Consider the following 17,459-nt stretch of genomic DNA (forward strand, 5'->3'; position numbering starts at 1 on the left):
GCTGCATCTGCAAGGCCGCGTGCCACTGTTAACGATGCGACACATCGCTCTCGTATGATTTCCAAAGAAACCGCAAAAAAAAACAACTTGATTTTCGATTGCCTCCCGACGTTTTTTTTTTTTTTTTTTTATAACTATTATGACACCCATAAACACAACAGCAGATCGAGCTGTTAGTTTAAAAGGACGTTTTCTCTTTGCGGGGAGCCATGAACGTGTGTCAAGTCAGCAAGCGCGCACTCCTGCAATGTGCTTCGCTCTCCATGTCGTGCTTCTACGTCTTTTACGTCAGGCTAGGCTTCCCAAAAGCGAGCACCGAGAACAGCTGGAAACTATCATTAGGTAGTCGTTAGAAAAAAAAAAAAAAAAAAAAAAAAAAGCTCTCGTTGGGCAGGAAGGCTCCGCGCTCTCTACAACGCAGGCTGTGTCCGAAGACCTGCCAGCGCTGGTTACAACAACTTTTAGTAGTTGTTACAACTTTTAGAGCTCGAGTTGGATCCAAAAGGAAAAAAAAAAAGAAAAAAAAAGGCCCGTTTTTTTTTGTGTGTGTGTGTTTTTCGCGTGTTGCGCGCTCGATACAAACAAGCGATCGCTCGTGCATGACTGAAATAAACCTAGCGTCAAGTACTGTACAAAAAAAGAAAAAAAAAAGAAAAAAAAAAGAAAAGTGGGAAATGCGCAGCCGAAACGAAAAGCAATGGGTGCGATATGAGATACGAAATGACTAAGTAAGTACAGGCCCTTGTTTTAGTCGCTGTTTATTTTTTATTCTTACGGGGAACCAAAAAGAAATCGGAACACAGCGTCGGCGCTACCCACGGTTGCGGATCCAGACAGCCGCCTTTTACAGCGGCGCCTCCCAGACGGCGCCACATGTTCGGCCAAAGCTGCAGCGCACCAGGCCCATAGGAGCGAGTTTTGTAACTGCGTTTAAATTAGCAAAAAACAGGGATTAGCGAAGTGATTTCCCTACAGATCCCTTGAAGGAGTACACACGAGCTTGTTTTTCTTGAAGTGCTCCCTAAACTAGTGCCGTTTTTAAAATTTTTTTATTAAGCTGGTGACTACCAAAAATGACCACCGCTTCTCCTCTGATCTCAACACCCCGCCCCCACCGATTTACATTCCAGGGGAGACCCCTGACGACGACGGAACATTTAGCCTCAGTGGTCAAAAAAGAAAAAAAAAGGGGGGTTGAGGGGGGGGGGGGGGGGGGGTTACGTTACGCGAGTCCCGTGGTAGATTTCAACGCGCATGAAGTTCAGATTACGCGCGCTGACGGGAACGGTAGGAAGCGTCCCCTTCTAGAGGAGGGTGCGACATTTTCCTAGTTAAAGAAGTTTACGTTGTTGTCTACTATCATGCTACTACATGCATTTCAGAACCGCTGTAGTACTTACAATAAATAAGTGTGTTTGTTGATAGGTACATGCCAAACGAAGTCGCCGCAGACAACCGCTGACGGCGTCGCTATCGCAATCACCAGCGTCAGCGTCCTTTATGCTCTCTACGTATCTGCCGTCTCTACATCGGTTACTTGGTAGCCGAAGCGGATATCGCGCGGCCTTTGTTCCGTAACCGTGACTCTACGTAGACCCGTCCCTGCCGCTTACACTTATCTGTTTTGCGGGTGATCGCTCGTCATAGCAGCTTCGAAGATGATGTCCAGGTCGGTGCGCGCTGAAACGCGAAGTCGGGCCAAGGATGACTTTAAAAGGGTCATGCAAGCCATCGACAAGGTTCGGAAATGGTAGGCAATCGATAGCCGCGTTGCTACCGGCTTCTGTGTGGTCGCACACAACGTGTGTAGAACAGCGTGCGGAGTGTCATTTGTAATGCGAGCGGTACTCGTTGCACAGCTGTGAGCGACAGTTGAACTTGACGCGTGCGAAAGAGCTGAAGGCTTCGTCTCGTGTTCGTGCGTTTTGTACGGCAGACATGATTGCATGCTTATTGAACTGCCGTTCGCGACTTTTATATGATATTTACAAGTAGCTAATAAATGTGCGTGGTCGCGAAAGCGTTTTTCTTTTATTTGATTCATTGCCAAGAAAAAAAAAAAGTTCTGTACTCGCACATGTTTGCATACGATGGGGTTGTTTTAAATTTAGTGTGCCTTAATATGGAACGTTCTTGCACTTTGGTGGTTCTTATGAGTTTTACTTTTAGATAGTAGTTGCTTATACGCAGTTGTTGCTGCTGTTATTGTTATTTTGCGCACACGATGATCGATTTTCATGGCTGCCTGCTTTCAGGGAGAAAAAATGGGTAACCATAGGTGACACAACGATGAAAATATACAAGTGGGTTCCAGGTGGGTTTTATGTTTTTCTTGACACGTAGGTTGGCACCAAAACTTAAGCTGTCATTATATGGTGTCTGCTCACGAAATAATAAAAGGCACAACATAAAAGGTATCGACACTATTTTGGCGGGGTGGTGTTTGTGTCAGGTACTTGAAATAATGTCTCTTTTGCTCATTGTGATCATGATATGCAAATATTTCAGGAGTAAAACATAGCACTGTCAAGTAATAGTAACATACTGATTTGTGGACTGTTGGTCTGTTTTTTGCTGCATAACTGTGGCTGAAAGGAAACAAAATGTTAGATGTGATCGCATAAAATGTAAAAAAAAAGATGCTGCAGTATTACTCACATTATATGTCAACTGCATCTTTAGTAGCCCTGTATACATAGCCTCATCAGACTCTGGTCGAGTTTTCCTGTCGCAAAAAAAACAAGCTGTCGGGTTCATGTATATGCAGTCGGCTCGGACAAAGTAGGCGAGGAACGAGTCGAGTTAACTCACCTGCACGGGGTTGGTTAGCTCACTTGTCTAAAGCATGTAGACACTGTCGTGTCAGGGAGTTGAATTATGGGGAACTCTGGGCTCAGAAAGCATCCGACATGGCTAGGAGCATCAGCGAAATTGAATGCTTCTGGCCCTCATCAATGATAAAAAATAATAAGTGAAGCTGTTGATAGTAAAAGGCAACGGAATCAAACACGAAGAGGAAGCTTGCACAGTAAGTGCGAACCTCAACGCTAGGTGCTGCTGCTATACTTGTTAAAAACGAGTTCATGTAGACCTCACTTATCTGACACCGACTCGACCCGGTGATCTTGAATCCATGAAAGAGGGCTAGTGCGCAGTGAAAATCGGTATATTTCATTCAGCTGTCATGTCAGTTTAGATCCTCTTGCTCTTATAGGAAATATTTGACTGTAATGTTGGTGTACATTTCTACTGCTAGCTTGAAAAACTTACAAATTTTCAAGTCTTATGATTTGACATGAAATATTGTGAAAACGTCCACATAACTTAGTGACTCTAATAGTTTTGTGATGGTTGTAACAGCACAGGAGTGTCCGAAGCAAAAATTATGACTTGCTGGAAATACACCTCTTGCTGAAGCATTTTTCATTTCTTTTTCAGTTCCTAGCACAGACCAGGTATGCTGACTTTTCGTAATTTACTTTGTCATGAAAAATGCTCGTGTGAAAAGATTGTGTGTATGCTAAACAGCTAGCTTTTCATGCTTTTTTGCAACATCTGGTTAAACGAGTGGAGACGGCAAATTTCTGTCGCGTGTTCTGTCCTTGGAATGGTGCGCACTGCATTGTGTGAAAAAGGGATATAAATGAATTTTTTTCACTTATGCAGTTTCAGTTTTGGTTCCAAATGCCGAGTAGCGACTGTGACGTCTGGATGTATTTAAGTTATGAGAACACGAAAACTACAGTGCGATTGCTGTTTTGCTCTTTTTAATTTGCAAAACCCTTTACGCAAAATTGCACGACAGCTTGAATTGCAAAAAAGAAATAAGCAGTGTTTGTATGGCATTTTGCAGCATGAAGAACGGTTGCATCAATTTTGATATGAAAGAATGGAAATCTAGTGCCACATGGAGGTCCATTAGTTATATCATATGAGCGAATAGCGCTCCATAGGCGATATTGGGGGAGGGGCCCTGCTACAGGGGATATATTGTGCTTGCTTTGTCCCATTCAGTACTACTGCGGCTGAACAATGGCTGTTGTCACAGTTGCTATGGCAACCAGAGAGGCACAAGCCAAACTTTTTGCTTGGCTCTGATGACCATACCAATGAGTGCATGATCACTAAAAACAAGCATCCAAAATTTAGTTTCTTTAGTCTTAAGCCAACTGACTTTTCACTTACTGAATGTAGCATTGCACGATGAATACGAGATGAAGCGTGGCGCGTGTTGAGACAAACACAACTGTGCAGAACTCCAGTCTGGCACATTAACAGGGATCAAGTTCATCCAGGTCGTTGCAGCTTATTCCTTGTCCTTGCAGCATAGAATAGAGCCCAGGGTACTAGCCATGTACTAAAGCTTTAATGTACAGGGACTATGGACTGGCCCATCGGTATGTCCTATGGAACGGATCACATAAGACATACCCTCATTGCATTTATAATGATAGTATGAGCAAAGGCTGGGAAGTCGCTAAGCTTGGTTATTGTCTTGAGAAGCTGCTAAAAGTATTTGGGGTGCTTGCTACTAGCCACTGATGGTATTCACGCACAGGCATTTCCTAGTCTTTATTGGTTGTTCTCTTTGATGGTACACTTCACCTTTTGTGTATGGCAAAAAAAAAACATTTTCAGCATTAGGTATTTCATCACTGGAACACTTGTCGGTGTCCTAACTAGTGGTTTTGGCTTTATGGGCCAACTTTGCTTAATGACCAACTTTGCTTAACTTGAAAAAATAAAAAAACATATCATCGGTAAAATGCTGCTTATTATTATAAGAAATATTCATCCGTGAAGCATGTTACAAATGCTTTGCATTTGTCACAATTAATTGCAATGTTTTCTTATCAACACTTCCATAAGTATTTTTCCTAGTCTGTTTTTATTATAAAGCTTTGTGTTTAGGAATATTTTCCTGTTTATTTTTTTTTCTGTGGCAATAGTAATGTGATTTATGTAACAAGGTGCATAAATTGCATTCATATTCAAGGCAATATGGAACATGCATGATTTCACAGTTTTCAATATTCCTCGGTTTTGCTGAAAACAAACAGCAGCTTATTACGTAGCTTGCAATAATTAGCAAAGGCTTCACACATAAAATGTAGCTTTGTAGCTATGAAATCAAATTCTTTTATGCGGTCACGGTGTATTTTCTTTCTAGGCAAGAGCAAAAAGCAAAGTGCCAACAACAACAAGCAACAAAGAGAACATTGAGACATCAGCAAAACATGAAATGAAAAGTGATGGTAAGTGTCTTGGAAAGAATTGGGCTTTAGTGAGTGATATTGTGTTTTTGATCTTCTTCTAGATGCATGTTAGACATTGTGCTTTTCCCGTGCAGCATGTAGTGGTCATCAACCACTGCTTACTGCAAGTTCTGGTGCATTTCATTTGGTAAATCATCTTCTCTATGCTTACATCTGTCTTGCAGACTCTCAGTCTTTGGTAGCAAAAGACAAATCTAATTCAAACATGTCTGAAGGGCTTGAGGAATCTTTCACAGGTAAGTGCAGGCTTATCTTCCTGTCTTTATTCGCAATAAGTATTCTTGAATATTGTCTACATTCATTTCAAGTATTTTGTTTCGCACACACCAGCAGCAAATATTTTCTTGCCTTTGACAGCTTACCGTACTTGCACGACTGTAGTCGACTTGAATGAAAGTTGACACCTCCCCAAGTCACATATCCCAAAAATAAAAAGAAATGCACCCGTGGATTCTTTCGACAGTGAAAATTTATTGCCTGGATGAACTACTTCTTCCCACTCCAGATCACATATTTCGGTGATATACATTGCAAGCTTGACCTCTAGCTCTGGATAGTGTCCTGAGTGCATCTCTTGGAAGGCTCTTCACTTGGTACCACAGTTGAGAATTTTCCTTCACTGCCATAACCACTCCCACGAATTAGTTTAGAAGCGTTCAGTTTGTGGCCCACTGCTCAATTGTTCGGCATAAGGGAAGGTCACCCTCTTGAACGCTACAGTGAATGAGTGCCGAATGCTTTGGCCAACCGTTAAAAGTAAAACGCGTGAAATTCATCCTAGGTAGAACTTTGAATGAATGATCGGTTTCGGTTCTTCCATCAGCCATCGACACTCCCTGGAAGTGCCTTGTCATGTGACCCAATGCAACTGACATGCAAAAAGCGAGTCTGCAATTGGAATAGCAGCCCTTCCGTAAACTATTGACGCTCATGTAGGCATGGTGTGCGCTGCGTGAAAAAAAACAAAACAACATTCTTCCCGAGAAGTGCGCAGAGTAACTGACTTGCGCTCAGAGCCGTAGAGCAAACAAACGTGTCATAACCCCCTAAGGCATTGTTTATCTTGCTCTTATTGGCGGTGCCATGCTATGATTTCGATTGTAAGTCGCCCCCCCCCCCCCCCCCCCCCACTTCAGATATCCAAATTTTGAAAAGAGGTCGACTTACAATTGTGTAAATAAAGTACATTTAAAAGCTTTCCTTAATGTGTGAATTCTACATTAGTGATGCTTATTAGTGCTTGATTTGTACTTTGTTAATTATACAGGTTTCTCGGAGTTCAGCCAAGATTCCCAGGGAGATAGCCATGTTCTCAGGGATGCGCCACCTGAAGAATCCAGCACATGTATAACTGAGAATAGCAGTGACACTCAGTTTCCAGACTCTCAGACAGGTGGGATACTCAGTGGTACATGATGCGAGTTCTAGTAGCCTGATTAACTTGAGTGCTTTAAAGCTTGTAGTTTGTTAGGGTGCAGTGTTTTTTCTTCAATTTAAATCTAAACAGGGCTACTGAAGCACGGTCTGTAAACTTGGATTTTATTCAAACCAAACCAAATATTGTTGCAATTGATTTTTATTTTGATGGCTTGAAAACTACTTTGTGGTGGTGTAATAGACTCTATTTACTTTGCAGCAGATAATAGTTTCGTGCTTTAAAATTGACATTTTAGCTGTCCTTAATTGTTTTACTTGATTTTGACGGTACTTAGTTACTGATTTTCTGTATTAGGAGTACAATAGACTAACAGTTATTCCAACTCATAGGATAAAAAATTGCTCAGAATATGTAATGCTCAAATTAAGTGGAGCATTTTATTTTTCCAGTACACTTTGCATTGACAGGGCCAGAACATCTGCTTGGATAAAATTCTGTATTATGTGCATTTTTGAAAGCACATACAGTTCGTTGTAGCTGCACTTAAAATTGATTGCATTATTAAGACTTCATTGAGCTAAATGTGGCCTGTGCAGTGTATGCAATTAAAACCAAGGGAAGGAATGAAGTAGTAGCATGTGAGTAATGGCTTATTGTGTAACGCATTTTGAAGTGTTTTTTTGGGTCATGCTCTGTATGAAATTGTAGTGACAGGCAAATCCTAATGCTTGACGTTCTGTCTACAGTTGAACCCAGATATATCAAACTCGAAGGATATCGCGAAATAGTTCAATATATAGATAATTCGATATACAGGAATCGACTTGAGACGCCGCTTGTAATCATAAAAAATGATACCGTATTTGTCGCACAGTCAACCTATCACATAATGAACCCACCCTCCACTTTAGTGATTGAGCGAACTCAGCAACAAGCGACAGAGTGAAAAATTTCTAACTTGTTGGAACTGCATCTCTCAAGCCGCTTGAGCCGCCGTGACAGCTTAAACAGGTTTTTGCATTGCCGCAGCAGAAATCGCGAGCGTTTTCGAACGCATTTGAAACAGCCTTTAGTTGGTGGCCCATCCCTCCGTTTTGGCCGTCACATCCACAGCTCATTTATTGGCAGCGTGCTAAGATGCTGCGCAGCAGTGTCGCGGCCTGTTTATCTTTTGACTATACTTTTGATAGCTCCTGTGGTGGCGGGGAGTGAACTTAGCAGAGTGTCCGTGATGGCTTGATTGCACAAGCCTGGTTCGATTTATCAGGCCGTGCTCGGGGTGGGCATAGTCGACTGCTACAAAATCGTTGGAAAGCGTGATAGCTGCAAATGCCGTTTGAAACGAACAATGCCAAAAGCCGGTGTCACGATCACAGTTGACCGCATGCTTTTGTTGATTCATAGGTACGAGGATGGACGGCTCTCTCAAAGAAAAAAAAAAAGGAATCTGCCACGTCCTAATGTCTGCAGCCGCGATAGCTTGCGCTACACCACACTTTCAGCACGGCAACAAGGATAGACGACTCTGTCAAAAAAAGATCTGCTGCTGCTTCCTTATGTCCGCAGCCGCCATAGGTTATGCACGTTAGCACGACGACATGAGAAAGAGAGAAACAAAACTATGCACATCGCACGTCACCTGCTGCGCACAGAGGGCTCACAACCACAACACACATTAGATAAAGCGTCTGGTGTTTTGTCTGCCACGGGCTGAGCTAGCTTGTCCGCGCATGACTAGTGCATGCTGCGGTGAACGAAGACCAAGAAAGAAAGAGGAAGGAGAGAGAGAAAGCTCAGCAGAAGAATGGGCACAGCCTTGGCTTTGCTCTATTGCTTTTTTCCCCTCTCCCGAACACCATGGCTGCACTGGCTCCCTCTCGTTCCTTCATGCACATGGCTTGCAAACATCACGTGTTGGCGGGTTGCAAACAATCACCCCAGATGCACGGGCCTTTGGGGAAAGGGCATGGCACTGCCCTAGACCAGCTGTCTGTTCCCTCTCGTTCCTTCCGCGCGTGCCTTGAAAACGTCACGCGGCAAACGGTTGCGGCTGATGCGATCGTCTTTGGGGAAGGCGTACCTTCCAATGCATGGTGCGGAGTTCTATATATCAAACGAGCGGTGAAATTGAGATTTGATATACAATGCAGCTCCTCTATACTTTTACATGGGATTTTCAAGGGGATATTCCATAAGTTTGATATAACCAAAATTTGAATTATTCGGGTTCGATATATGTATCCCTAGTGAAAATCACGCCAGCGAGCCTGAGGCTGACACCCAGTGGCGACATGACTCTCTGTGTGGCTATCGCCAAGTGATGGCTCCTAAATCACTTTGACACCCTACAGATAAAAACTATGACCTTTAGAACATGCAGAATATCTTCAGGTCAGCACACGGAACAGAAGAATGCAAAACCTCTTGGGGGGATATTTTTTGGCGCTTGGGTCGGTTTGATGCTGTTTCACTGTCCAGGATAAATGAGATTTGGAATGAACATGCCGTTTCTATGAGAGGTAGCTATGCGTGGTGGCGCTGTCATTATGTAAACAATGCATGCATGTTACCTGACGCAACTCCAGGGGGTTTTAAGTTCCACCGCGCGGCGGAAAAATAAAAAATTACGAGGGTTCAACGCTGCTGAACCAAATATTGAGCGAAAGCATTAGCTGCAGGTGACCGAGCGGTCTTCTTCTCTTTTTCTTCTTTCTCAGCCCACATATAAAGCGCCGTTTTAAACCAAGCCGTATGAACGTGCCTTAGTGGCCTATAGGGGTAACGTTAATGACAGGGTCCTAGCAGGCTGAGTCTGACATAATCGACTGATGTGAAACAAGAGACCCAAGTTGGCAGCTTCTGCCAGCCCGCACCCTAGTGTCACGTGGGGTGTGACGTCACAGCGTCATGTGGGTAAGACGTGGCTACCGGTCGCGCTACATTGAAGGCTCGATACCTAGAGTAGTATTGCTTTCACAATAAAACAGAAGATGAAACTGAGATATTAGTTTTTCTTCTACCCACTGGATGACTCTAGCTGTCCAGGAGCACTTTGAAAGTGGGAAAATGGAAATTTTTTTACCACTGTTAGCGGGCTTTCAATGAAAATAGGTATGGGCAGGAAAGTGTTAAGTAAGGTACATGTGCAAAATAATGCTTAAAAGTAGGAAAAACGTCCGCTAATTCAACTCACATATATATGAGGGCAACAACCACCTCCTTATCCCTGAACTACTTTTAATGCAACACTATTAAAGGGGGCATGAAACGGCTAGAGAGGCCACTGACAAACGTTTTCAATGCGCAGAACAAATGCTTCCGAGCATTCGTTCAAAGTAAAACTCATCGGAAAAAATCCAGCGATTTGTTATTAATTTTTAAAAACAGCGTTTTTTGAAATTCGCGGGCTGCGCCATTTCTGCGTGGCGGCGAAATTTGGGACTATTCTGCCGTGATTTCCTACGTCACCAGTCCCAGAGTGACAGGCTGCCATTGGCTGCAGCCGCGACGCCCACTACGTCACTGACACACTTCCGGTAGCTGCAAAAGTTGTCTGCTCGAGTGCTGCAATGCATGCGTGAACCCGAGCTTGGCGCTTCGGTTCGTGATGTTAACCGAAAAGGTGGTGGCATCCGACTGAAAGTGCGCGTCGGTGCAGGAGTGCGAAAAGAGCACTAGCTGGTCCGATTTAACACCGTACCGATTAAATAGGCAGCATCAACCTTTATGTACCGACCAACGGCGCAGCAACGTACTGTAGTCCCTCCCGTCTCGTCTTTGTCGCATCGACCATTTGTGCGGCGTGTTAATAATTAAATGGAACGTGCGTCAAAAAAGGTGTACCCTCAGCTTCATCGCGAAAGTACACAAATTCGCACCGCTTAAGTGCAGCACCCGATGCCACCAGGCGCGGGCGCTGCGGCCGACGGCACTCCGGTCGTGCGCTGCTCCCTGCTCGTCGATAGGCCTTGTTTCTTTTACATCGCAGCCACGGCGGACGGCATTTTAGAATCGTCCGCTTCGCTGCGTCTCTAGTGTAGTCGCTCGCGTGCTCCTGTGCACGATTCTTGCGTGTAGCTTCGGAAAACAGTGACAACCTGCGCTGCCGAACTGCATGTGGCGAGCTGCTTTGCTCATGTTTTGCGCCGTTGTTTCTGGATCGGCCGATGCGTACACAGGAGATAAAACACGCGTGCACGTTACGCACTGGCACTTCCTAAACTATGTGCGTCCGACTGAAAGTGCGCGTCGGTGCACCAGTGCGAAAAGAGCGCGCAGGTCCGATTCAACACCGTACCGATTAAAAAGGCAGCATCAACCTTCGTGTAAATGAAACGTGCGTCAAAAAAGGTCTGTCCTCAGCTTCATCGCGAAAGTACACAAATTCGCACTGCTTATGTGCAGCACCGGATGTCGCCAGGTTACCGCAGAGATGCCGTCCGCGGGCGCTGCGACCGACGGCACTCCGATCGTGCGCTGCTCCCTGGTCGTTGCTAGGCCTTATTTGCGTGGAAGCCACGGCGGACGGCGTTTTGGAATCGCCCGCTTCGCTGCGTCTCTAGCGTAGCCGCTCGCATGCTCATGTGCGCGATTCTTGCGTGTAGGTGCGAAAATCAGTGACAACCTGCGCTGCCGAACTTAATGTGCCGAGCTGCTTTGCTGATGTTTTGCGCCGTCGATTCTGGCTCGGACGATGCGTACACATGAGATAAACACGCATGCACGCTGCGCATTGGCACTTCTTAAACGATGTGCGAAAGGACGTCAAAAAAAAAAAAACACTACACTATCCTTTTTGTTAACCTCAATTTTAAGATTCGCGGACGAATAATTCGTGCTCACCTGTCATCCGATATCAACTTTGTAGCGATCATCAGTCCGTGCTCTCGTCAGTGATACGTACGCGTATACATTCCATTCATTATGCACAAGAGATGACTCTCGCCGACCATAATGAAAGCAGCTCCGGACTAAAAGTGACGACGACATATGTTTGCACGCGGGCAACTCGCACGCTTGATCGTCTGCCAGCATCCATGCAGAGTCGATGCTATCGCGTCAACTCCGCGAGGGGTCACCGGCCGCCGTTGGTCAAACCGCAGAAGACGGTACCAAAGAGACTGACCCAGGCAGCGCGAGAGAAGAAAGCGGTCTTGTAGAAAGCCGTGCTCGGCAAGAGTGCACGCTAATTTGCGCTGAATGGGACAGGGATGTGAAGGAAAGGGCTCCCTCCGCGGCGGCCGCCGGTATGTGTGGACTCCCACCTGCAGGTATGCGCTCGCGAACGACCCGAGTCGTTCGGGCTGCTGTCGCGCACAATTCCGAGAGGTCAAGAAACTGAAGACACCGGCGACCGAGGAAGACAGCAGACAAGGTTGAAAGCTATGCAAATGCAGACGGGACGGGAAAGGCAGAGACCGTGAATGCATGGGCGACGCTCTTGGGAAAACAGGCGCGACGACCGGAAGTCTGAGAACCGAGCGTCACCCGATGAAACTTCGTGGGCGGGGCTAGCGGGGCGGAGTTCCCGAGCTGTTTCCTTCGTTTTTTTTCTGGTGTCTCGGAGTGTTGAGTTGAGGAGAGCGAGGAGGAGCGCCATTTTTAATCGCCGATATCTCTGGTGTTAATGAAGCTAGCTAAAAAATTCTTGCGGTGAATTGACCTGTGAGGGAGTACCTATCTCTCGACCGATTTGCTTTACCCCGTTTTAGGCATTGCATGACCCCTTTAAGGCTGCCAATCTGGAATGAACCAATGCAGCGTTGCAGTAGTTATCAGCGGTATGAGCGAAACGTCACAGGCAATCCCCTGGCAGGTGGTAGTTTCCAGATGACACAGCTGGGCACTAACTTTTTGGCAGGGTATGAGATGTCACGATACCACATGACACGGCTGAGCTGGCAGGAGCTTACCGTAAGGTGAAGTGGGAATCAAACCTCAGACTCTTGAATCTTGAGTCAGACGTGCTACCCCTAGGCCTCGCAGGCACATCCGTATATCTTGGTTGAAGCAGATGTTTATATCTATTTTGAGTAATCTTCCACTAAATGTCGTAGCTTATGGATATTTTCTAGTGATCGTGTGGGAGATAAGGCACTAATTGAGGGATTAGTGATTAAGCGGCTAGCTAAGTGCTTGTAAGTGAATAAGGATCCACAAGGGGAGCCGCAGAAGGGAGCCATTAATGCACCTGAAGCGTCGTTCAAGTTTTTCAGCTGTACAGCTAGAGTCAAGGTAAAGACAGGCACTCTGAAAGCTGAGTTGAATTGTATGAGGGGGAAAAGATTACATTGCATTTGCATTTAGTTGCTTTTCCTTACAAACAGCTTTTACAGAACATCAGGCTGTAACTTTTTAATGTAGCAGAGTGGTTTTTGCAAATTTGTTAAATTCTTTCTATATATAGTTATGCTTATCATGGTGTGTAATTTATTTCCAGTTTTATTTGCCCAGTTAGCCAAGTAGCCAAACTGTTAATCTGTCTAAATTACCTGTAAATTGTCACTGCCCTGGTTACATGCAGACCTTGCAGCAAGGCGAGATGAATCAAGTGAAGACAGCACAGAGGCACCATTGAAGAAATTGAAGATGAACAGCGATGGAGCCAAGGCATAGAGTAGCAACACTGTCGGACACCACTTGCACCATCGTCACCAGCAGTCGACAACAAACATTCATTTTGCACGGATTGTGAGCAAATCATCACATTGTGTCAATCATTGCTACCTGCGTGTTGTTGCAAGGGTGGCGATGTGAATCTCGGCCTTGATGCGAACTGTTGACCAAGAGGAGCATGTGCGTTGTTACGTACAGCATGTGTGGTGTCTTGCTATAGTTCGAGACAAGAGTTGAGGTGATAACACTGGGGTACCTGTGGACTGCGATGCAGCCAAGGCCTATTTTAAGGATTGGGTAGCAATTTATGCATGTTATACACGCAGAATGCAGAATAAGTTGTGTGCATGTGCAGCTGTGTAAGTTTGGTAAACCCTGCAGCATGAACGTTTTTTGATCTTGTATCATAGTATGAGCTGTACTGCTTTTTCAGATACGGCCCTATTTGCACTAAAGAAGCACAAATAAATCAATGCTTGTTTGCTCTTTAGTTCTTGAAATTTAATGTGATCAATGAGGAACTGGTCAGGTCTCCTTTTTCAAATGGATTTGTGCAACGTTTTCTAGCATAAACTGCTGAGTAATCAGAATCTGCATGTTGGCTCTGCTGTTCTTTATTTGTAGTGTTTTCAAGGTAGTGTGGTTAACTAGTTAAGTTTCTTCTGTGACCATTATTTTTGTGATGTATCTAGGCTTTCTAGCTCCCAAGTGTTCTAGGAAAAAAGGGACGATTATAAAAATGGCTTGGTCAAAATTGGGGTCGTTGAAGGTTTGATATGCGCTGCACAGCCTTATATAACGACTAAGTTACTACTAGCGAGTATTGGCTTTTGTAACTGCTGAGTCATTGTTAGCGAACATTGACCTTGTACTGTGAAAGTGCAGGTTATTTGAGAGTCCTCGGAAATTATCTTGGAAAAATAAAGATGCCGCGCTCAAAATATTAATGCAATTATTTTACTGTAGTAACCACGACATGCCCTCCACTACCGGCACCTCTATCTCCCTTGCTTCTTTCATTCCCACCTTCCTCCCTTCCTTTACAGTGTCGTACATGTGTCCTTGGAGAATTGTGACAGATACTGGGCATTTTCTAGAATAATAATTTGTTCACAGGAAGGGAAAGGCACAGTATCTGTCACACTTGCTCTGTGGACACCTGAGCCGCGCCGTAAGGGAAGGGATGAGGGCGGGAGTGAAGGTGGAAAGAGAGAAAGGGGAGCCGTACTATGGAGTAATTTCGACCACCTGGGGATCTTTAACGTGCGCTGACATCGCACAGCACACGGACGCCACTTCGTTTCGCCTCCATCGAAACGCAACCGTCGCGGTCGGGTTCGAGCCCGGGAACTCTGGACAGTAGTCGGGCGTCTTACCACTGCACCACCCCGGCGGGGCTCATTTTCTATCCTTTAAATTAATTTCAAACGCCGCTGAAGCCTGGCGTACGTTTGCTTCTGTTTGCTGTGTGGTGCGGCGTTCGAGAAAGCGGCAAACGAAAGGCGCTGCATAAACGCTTGGATCGAACACCCGGCGGGGTCAACTTCGTATATGCATGAATCGCTTGTTGTGGCTGTAGGAATAAGAAAAAGAAAATGTACGGGCCTGCTACTGGCTCTGTAGCTGAGCCACCTCCGCTGCCTCGTGCAGACAGAAGAGAAAATAGAGAAGAAAGGAAAAAATTAGCTGGGGCTTCGCTTTAGTTAAGCCTGGAAATTGCGAAAGCAATGTCCGCTTGGCTACGCAAAGTGTTTTGCTTGTGGTGGTGCACATTGCTAATCTCCTGTGTGCCCACGAAATGAAAGGCGTATTTTTTCCGAAGTCTTCCATATAGCTATACTGAAGAAACTGGCGAGTAGGCGCTACTTTTATTCTCTACAACCCGATAACGCACGCCATACCACACGCTGCAACACACGCATCCATCACCGCAGCAAGGCCTGCAAGCTCTTGCAACTTGTATGACCAATCGCTTGCCGCCGTTCGCAGGTGGTCGACCGGCCGTGGAGCGTAGCTGCGGCTCGCTGAAATGCCGACTTTTACCACCACCACTCCCGTCTCTCGCTCCGGTATGACGGCAGTAGTCACGTGACCGACCACCGTCGCCGCTCGACCGTGAAGCGTAGCTACGGCGGGCTAAGAGCCGACTTGCTACCATCTCTCTCGCTCTGGTGTGACGTCAGTTGTCACATAACCGACCACCGACCTTGAAGGGTAGGTGGCGTAATTGGTTCACATGAAGGGAAAGGCGCAGTATCTGTCACAATTGCTCTGTGGACACCTGAACCGCACCATAGGGGAAGGGAAGACGAGTTAAAGTGGTAAGAGAGAAAAGGGAGCTGTAGTGGAGGGCTACGGAGTAATTTCGACCACCTGGGGATCTTTAACGTGTGCTGACATCGCACAGCACACGGACGCCACTTCGTTTCGCCTCCATCGAAACGCAGCCGCCGAGGTCGGGTTCGAACCCGGGTACTCCGGCACAGTAGTCGGGCGTCTTTTCCCTGGCGTAGTATTGCTTTCGCAATAAAAGAAGAGGGAGAGAAAGACGCGCGCCGCAACAACAGCCGTCGTCCCCCACTGAAGCAGTGGCGGGTGCAATGACGGCCTACAACAGATAAAATTCGATGGCTGACTAGAGCCCGCCTCAAGCGGCGTTGACCTACCGTCCCAGCCCCGTAGGGCCAGGAACTGGCACCCTTCACCACCTCCTCATGAATCGCCTGGAGATGCCATGACCTGTCGTGACGGTACCCCGCGCGCTCCTTGTAGAACAGAACGGAAAAGCTTGGAGGGTGGTTACTCCTGGCCCTACGGGGCTGGGACTGGTATGATCACTGCCGCTTGCGGCGGGGGCTAGCCTGCCACCATATTTTTGTCTGTTGTAGGCCGTCATTGCACCCCTACCGTTTCGGTGGTGGATGACGGCTGTTGCGACGCGCCTCTTTCTCCACCTTTTCTTTTAATGCGAAAGCATTATTTCGCTATGTGTCTGTGTGTGTGTGAAAAACGTTATTTAGAAGAAGCTTGAGGTAGCCGGGGCAACCTCACGCAATCACTAGGTGGGCTCCTCATTATAGGAGCCCATTGGCGACCGCCGCGGCTCGGGCTCGGTGGACCAGGGCCTTCTGGCTTGCCAGGTCGGAGTAGCCGAGCAGGGCTGCCTCCCAGTCCTCCCGTGTCGGGTTGGGTTTGGGGGCGAGGTTCGGGGTTGACTGGCATGCCCACACCATGTGGAAGATGTCCGAAGAATTCTCCACACAGTGCGGGCGTTTTCCTGTACAGGCAGGATCAAAGTGTTTTAAAACTGCCGGGCACAGCAGCGTTCTGGTGCAAAGGCGGAGGAGTGTGCGTTCCTCTACCTTTGTAAGGCCCTTACAGGGCTTAGAATAAATTGTAGGTCCGAATTGAAATAATTCAGTAATTTCTCGAAAAGTGAGAGCCGGATTGGGTTCGGGATCAATAAGAGTCTGAAGGCGTTGCCCGGAGAATAAGCACGCGGGAGGCGCCATCTGCAGTTTCATTGCCTTTGAGGCCCATGTGAGCTGGAACCCATACAAATAGTTCGACTCACGGGGGCCCCGAGGTAGTCACTGTTTTGAAGGATGCGGTGCGCGAAGAGAAGAACGTACCCCTGTTTAATATTTCTGCAGGCCCCTCTTGGGGGGAGGGAAGGGGGGGTCGGTGATTACGACTCGCGAGTCCTTGTCTGCGGCGGCTAACCCGATGGCAACTTCTTCCGCATGCGTTGTCTTGAGCTCGGAACGTTAGGCCATTCACCGTGATTTTTTGATGGACAACTGCGGCCGTGTACCACCCCCCATGGTGAGGGCCGGAGGCGTCCACATAGAATATTCCTTGTTTATTCCCAAAGTGAAGGGCCAGTGCCTCCGCCCGCGCAAGGCGCCTGCCACTGTGTTCGTCACGGGTCATGTTGGCCGGAAGAGGGCGTACGTGCAGGACGTATCTCCAGATTTCAGGAATGCGTACGCGCTCTTCCGTTAGTGTTGGAGTTTACTGTAGTTGGGTGGTGGATGTGTAGTCGGGCGAATAGGTAGCGTCCCGACGGTGTTTTTGAGCCTTGTGTATTGATTAGTCCGGTGCGCCTCCCGGAGCTCCGCGAATGTGTTTATCATCCCCAGGTCCATGAGACGCTGGTTGGATGTGTTGATCGGGATATCGAGGGCACG

At 46.6% G+C, this 17,459-nt stretch overlaps 1 protein-coding gene across 1 annotated transcript; it reads left to right on the forward strand.

Moving 5' to 3' along the window:
• Window positions 1–1,478: 1,478 nt before the first annotated feature.
• Window positions 1,479–14,210, forward strand: BCL7-like (chromatin remodeling complex subunit BCL7B-like protein). The gene is made up of 7 exons (XM_084598310.1): window positions 1,479–1,750; window positions 2,256–2,314; window positions 3,439–3,455; window positions 5,171–5,255; window positions 5,441–5,512; window positions 6,544–6,669; window positions 13,178–14,210. Exons 1-7 carry the CDS (start codon window positions 1,659–1,661, stop codon window positions 13,267–13,269), a joined length of 543 nt encoding a protein of 180 aa, XP_084454436.1. The 5' UTR covers window positions 1,479–1,658; the 3' UTR covers window positions 13,270–14,210.
• Window positions 14,211–17,459: the final 3,249 nt, after the last annotated feature.

The sequence above is a fragment of the Amblyomma maculatum genome, chromosome 3, assembly GCF_055883805.1.
Source record: "Amblyomma maculatum isolate TAMU_Amacu chromosome 3, ASM5588380v1, whole genome shotgun sequence".
NCBI classification, from domain to species: domain Eukaryota; kingdom Metazoa; phylum Arthropoda; class Arachnida; order Ixodida; family Ixodidae; genus Amblyomma; species Amblyomma maculatum.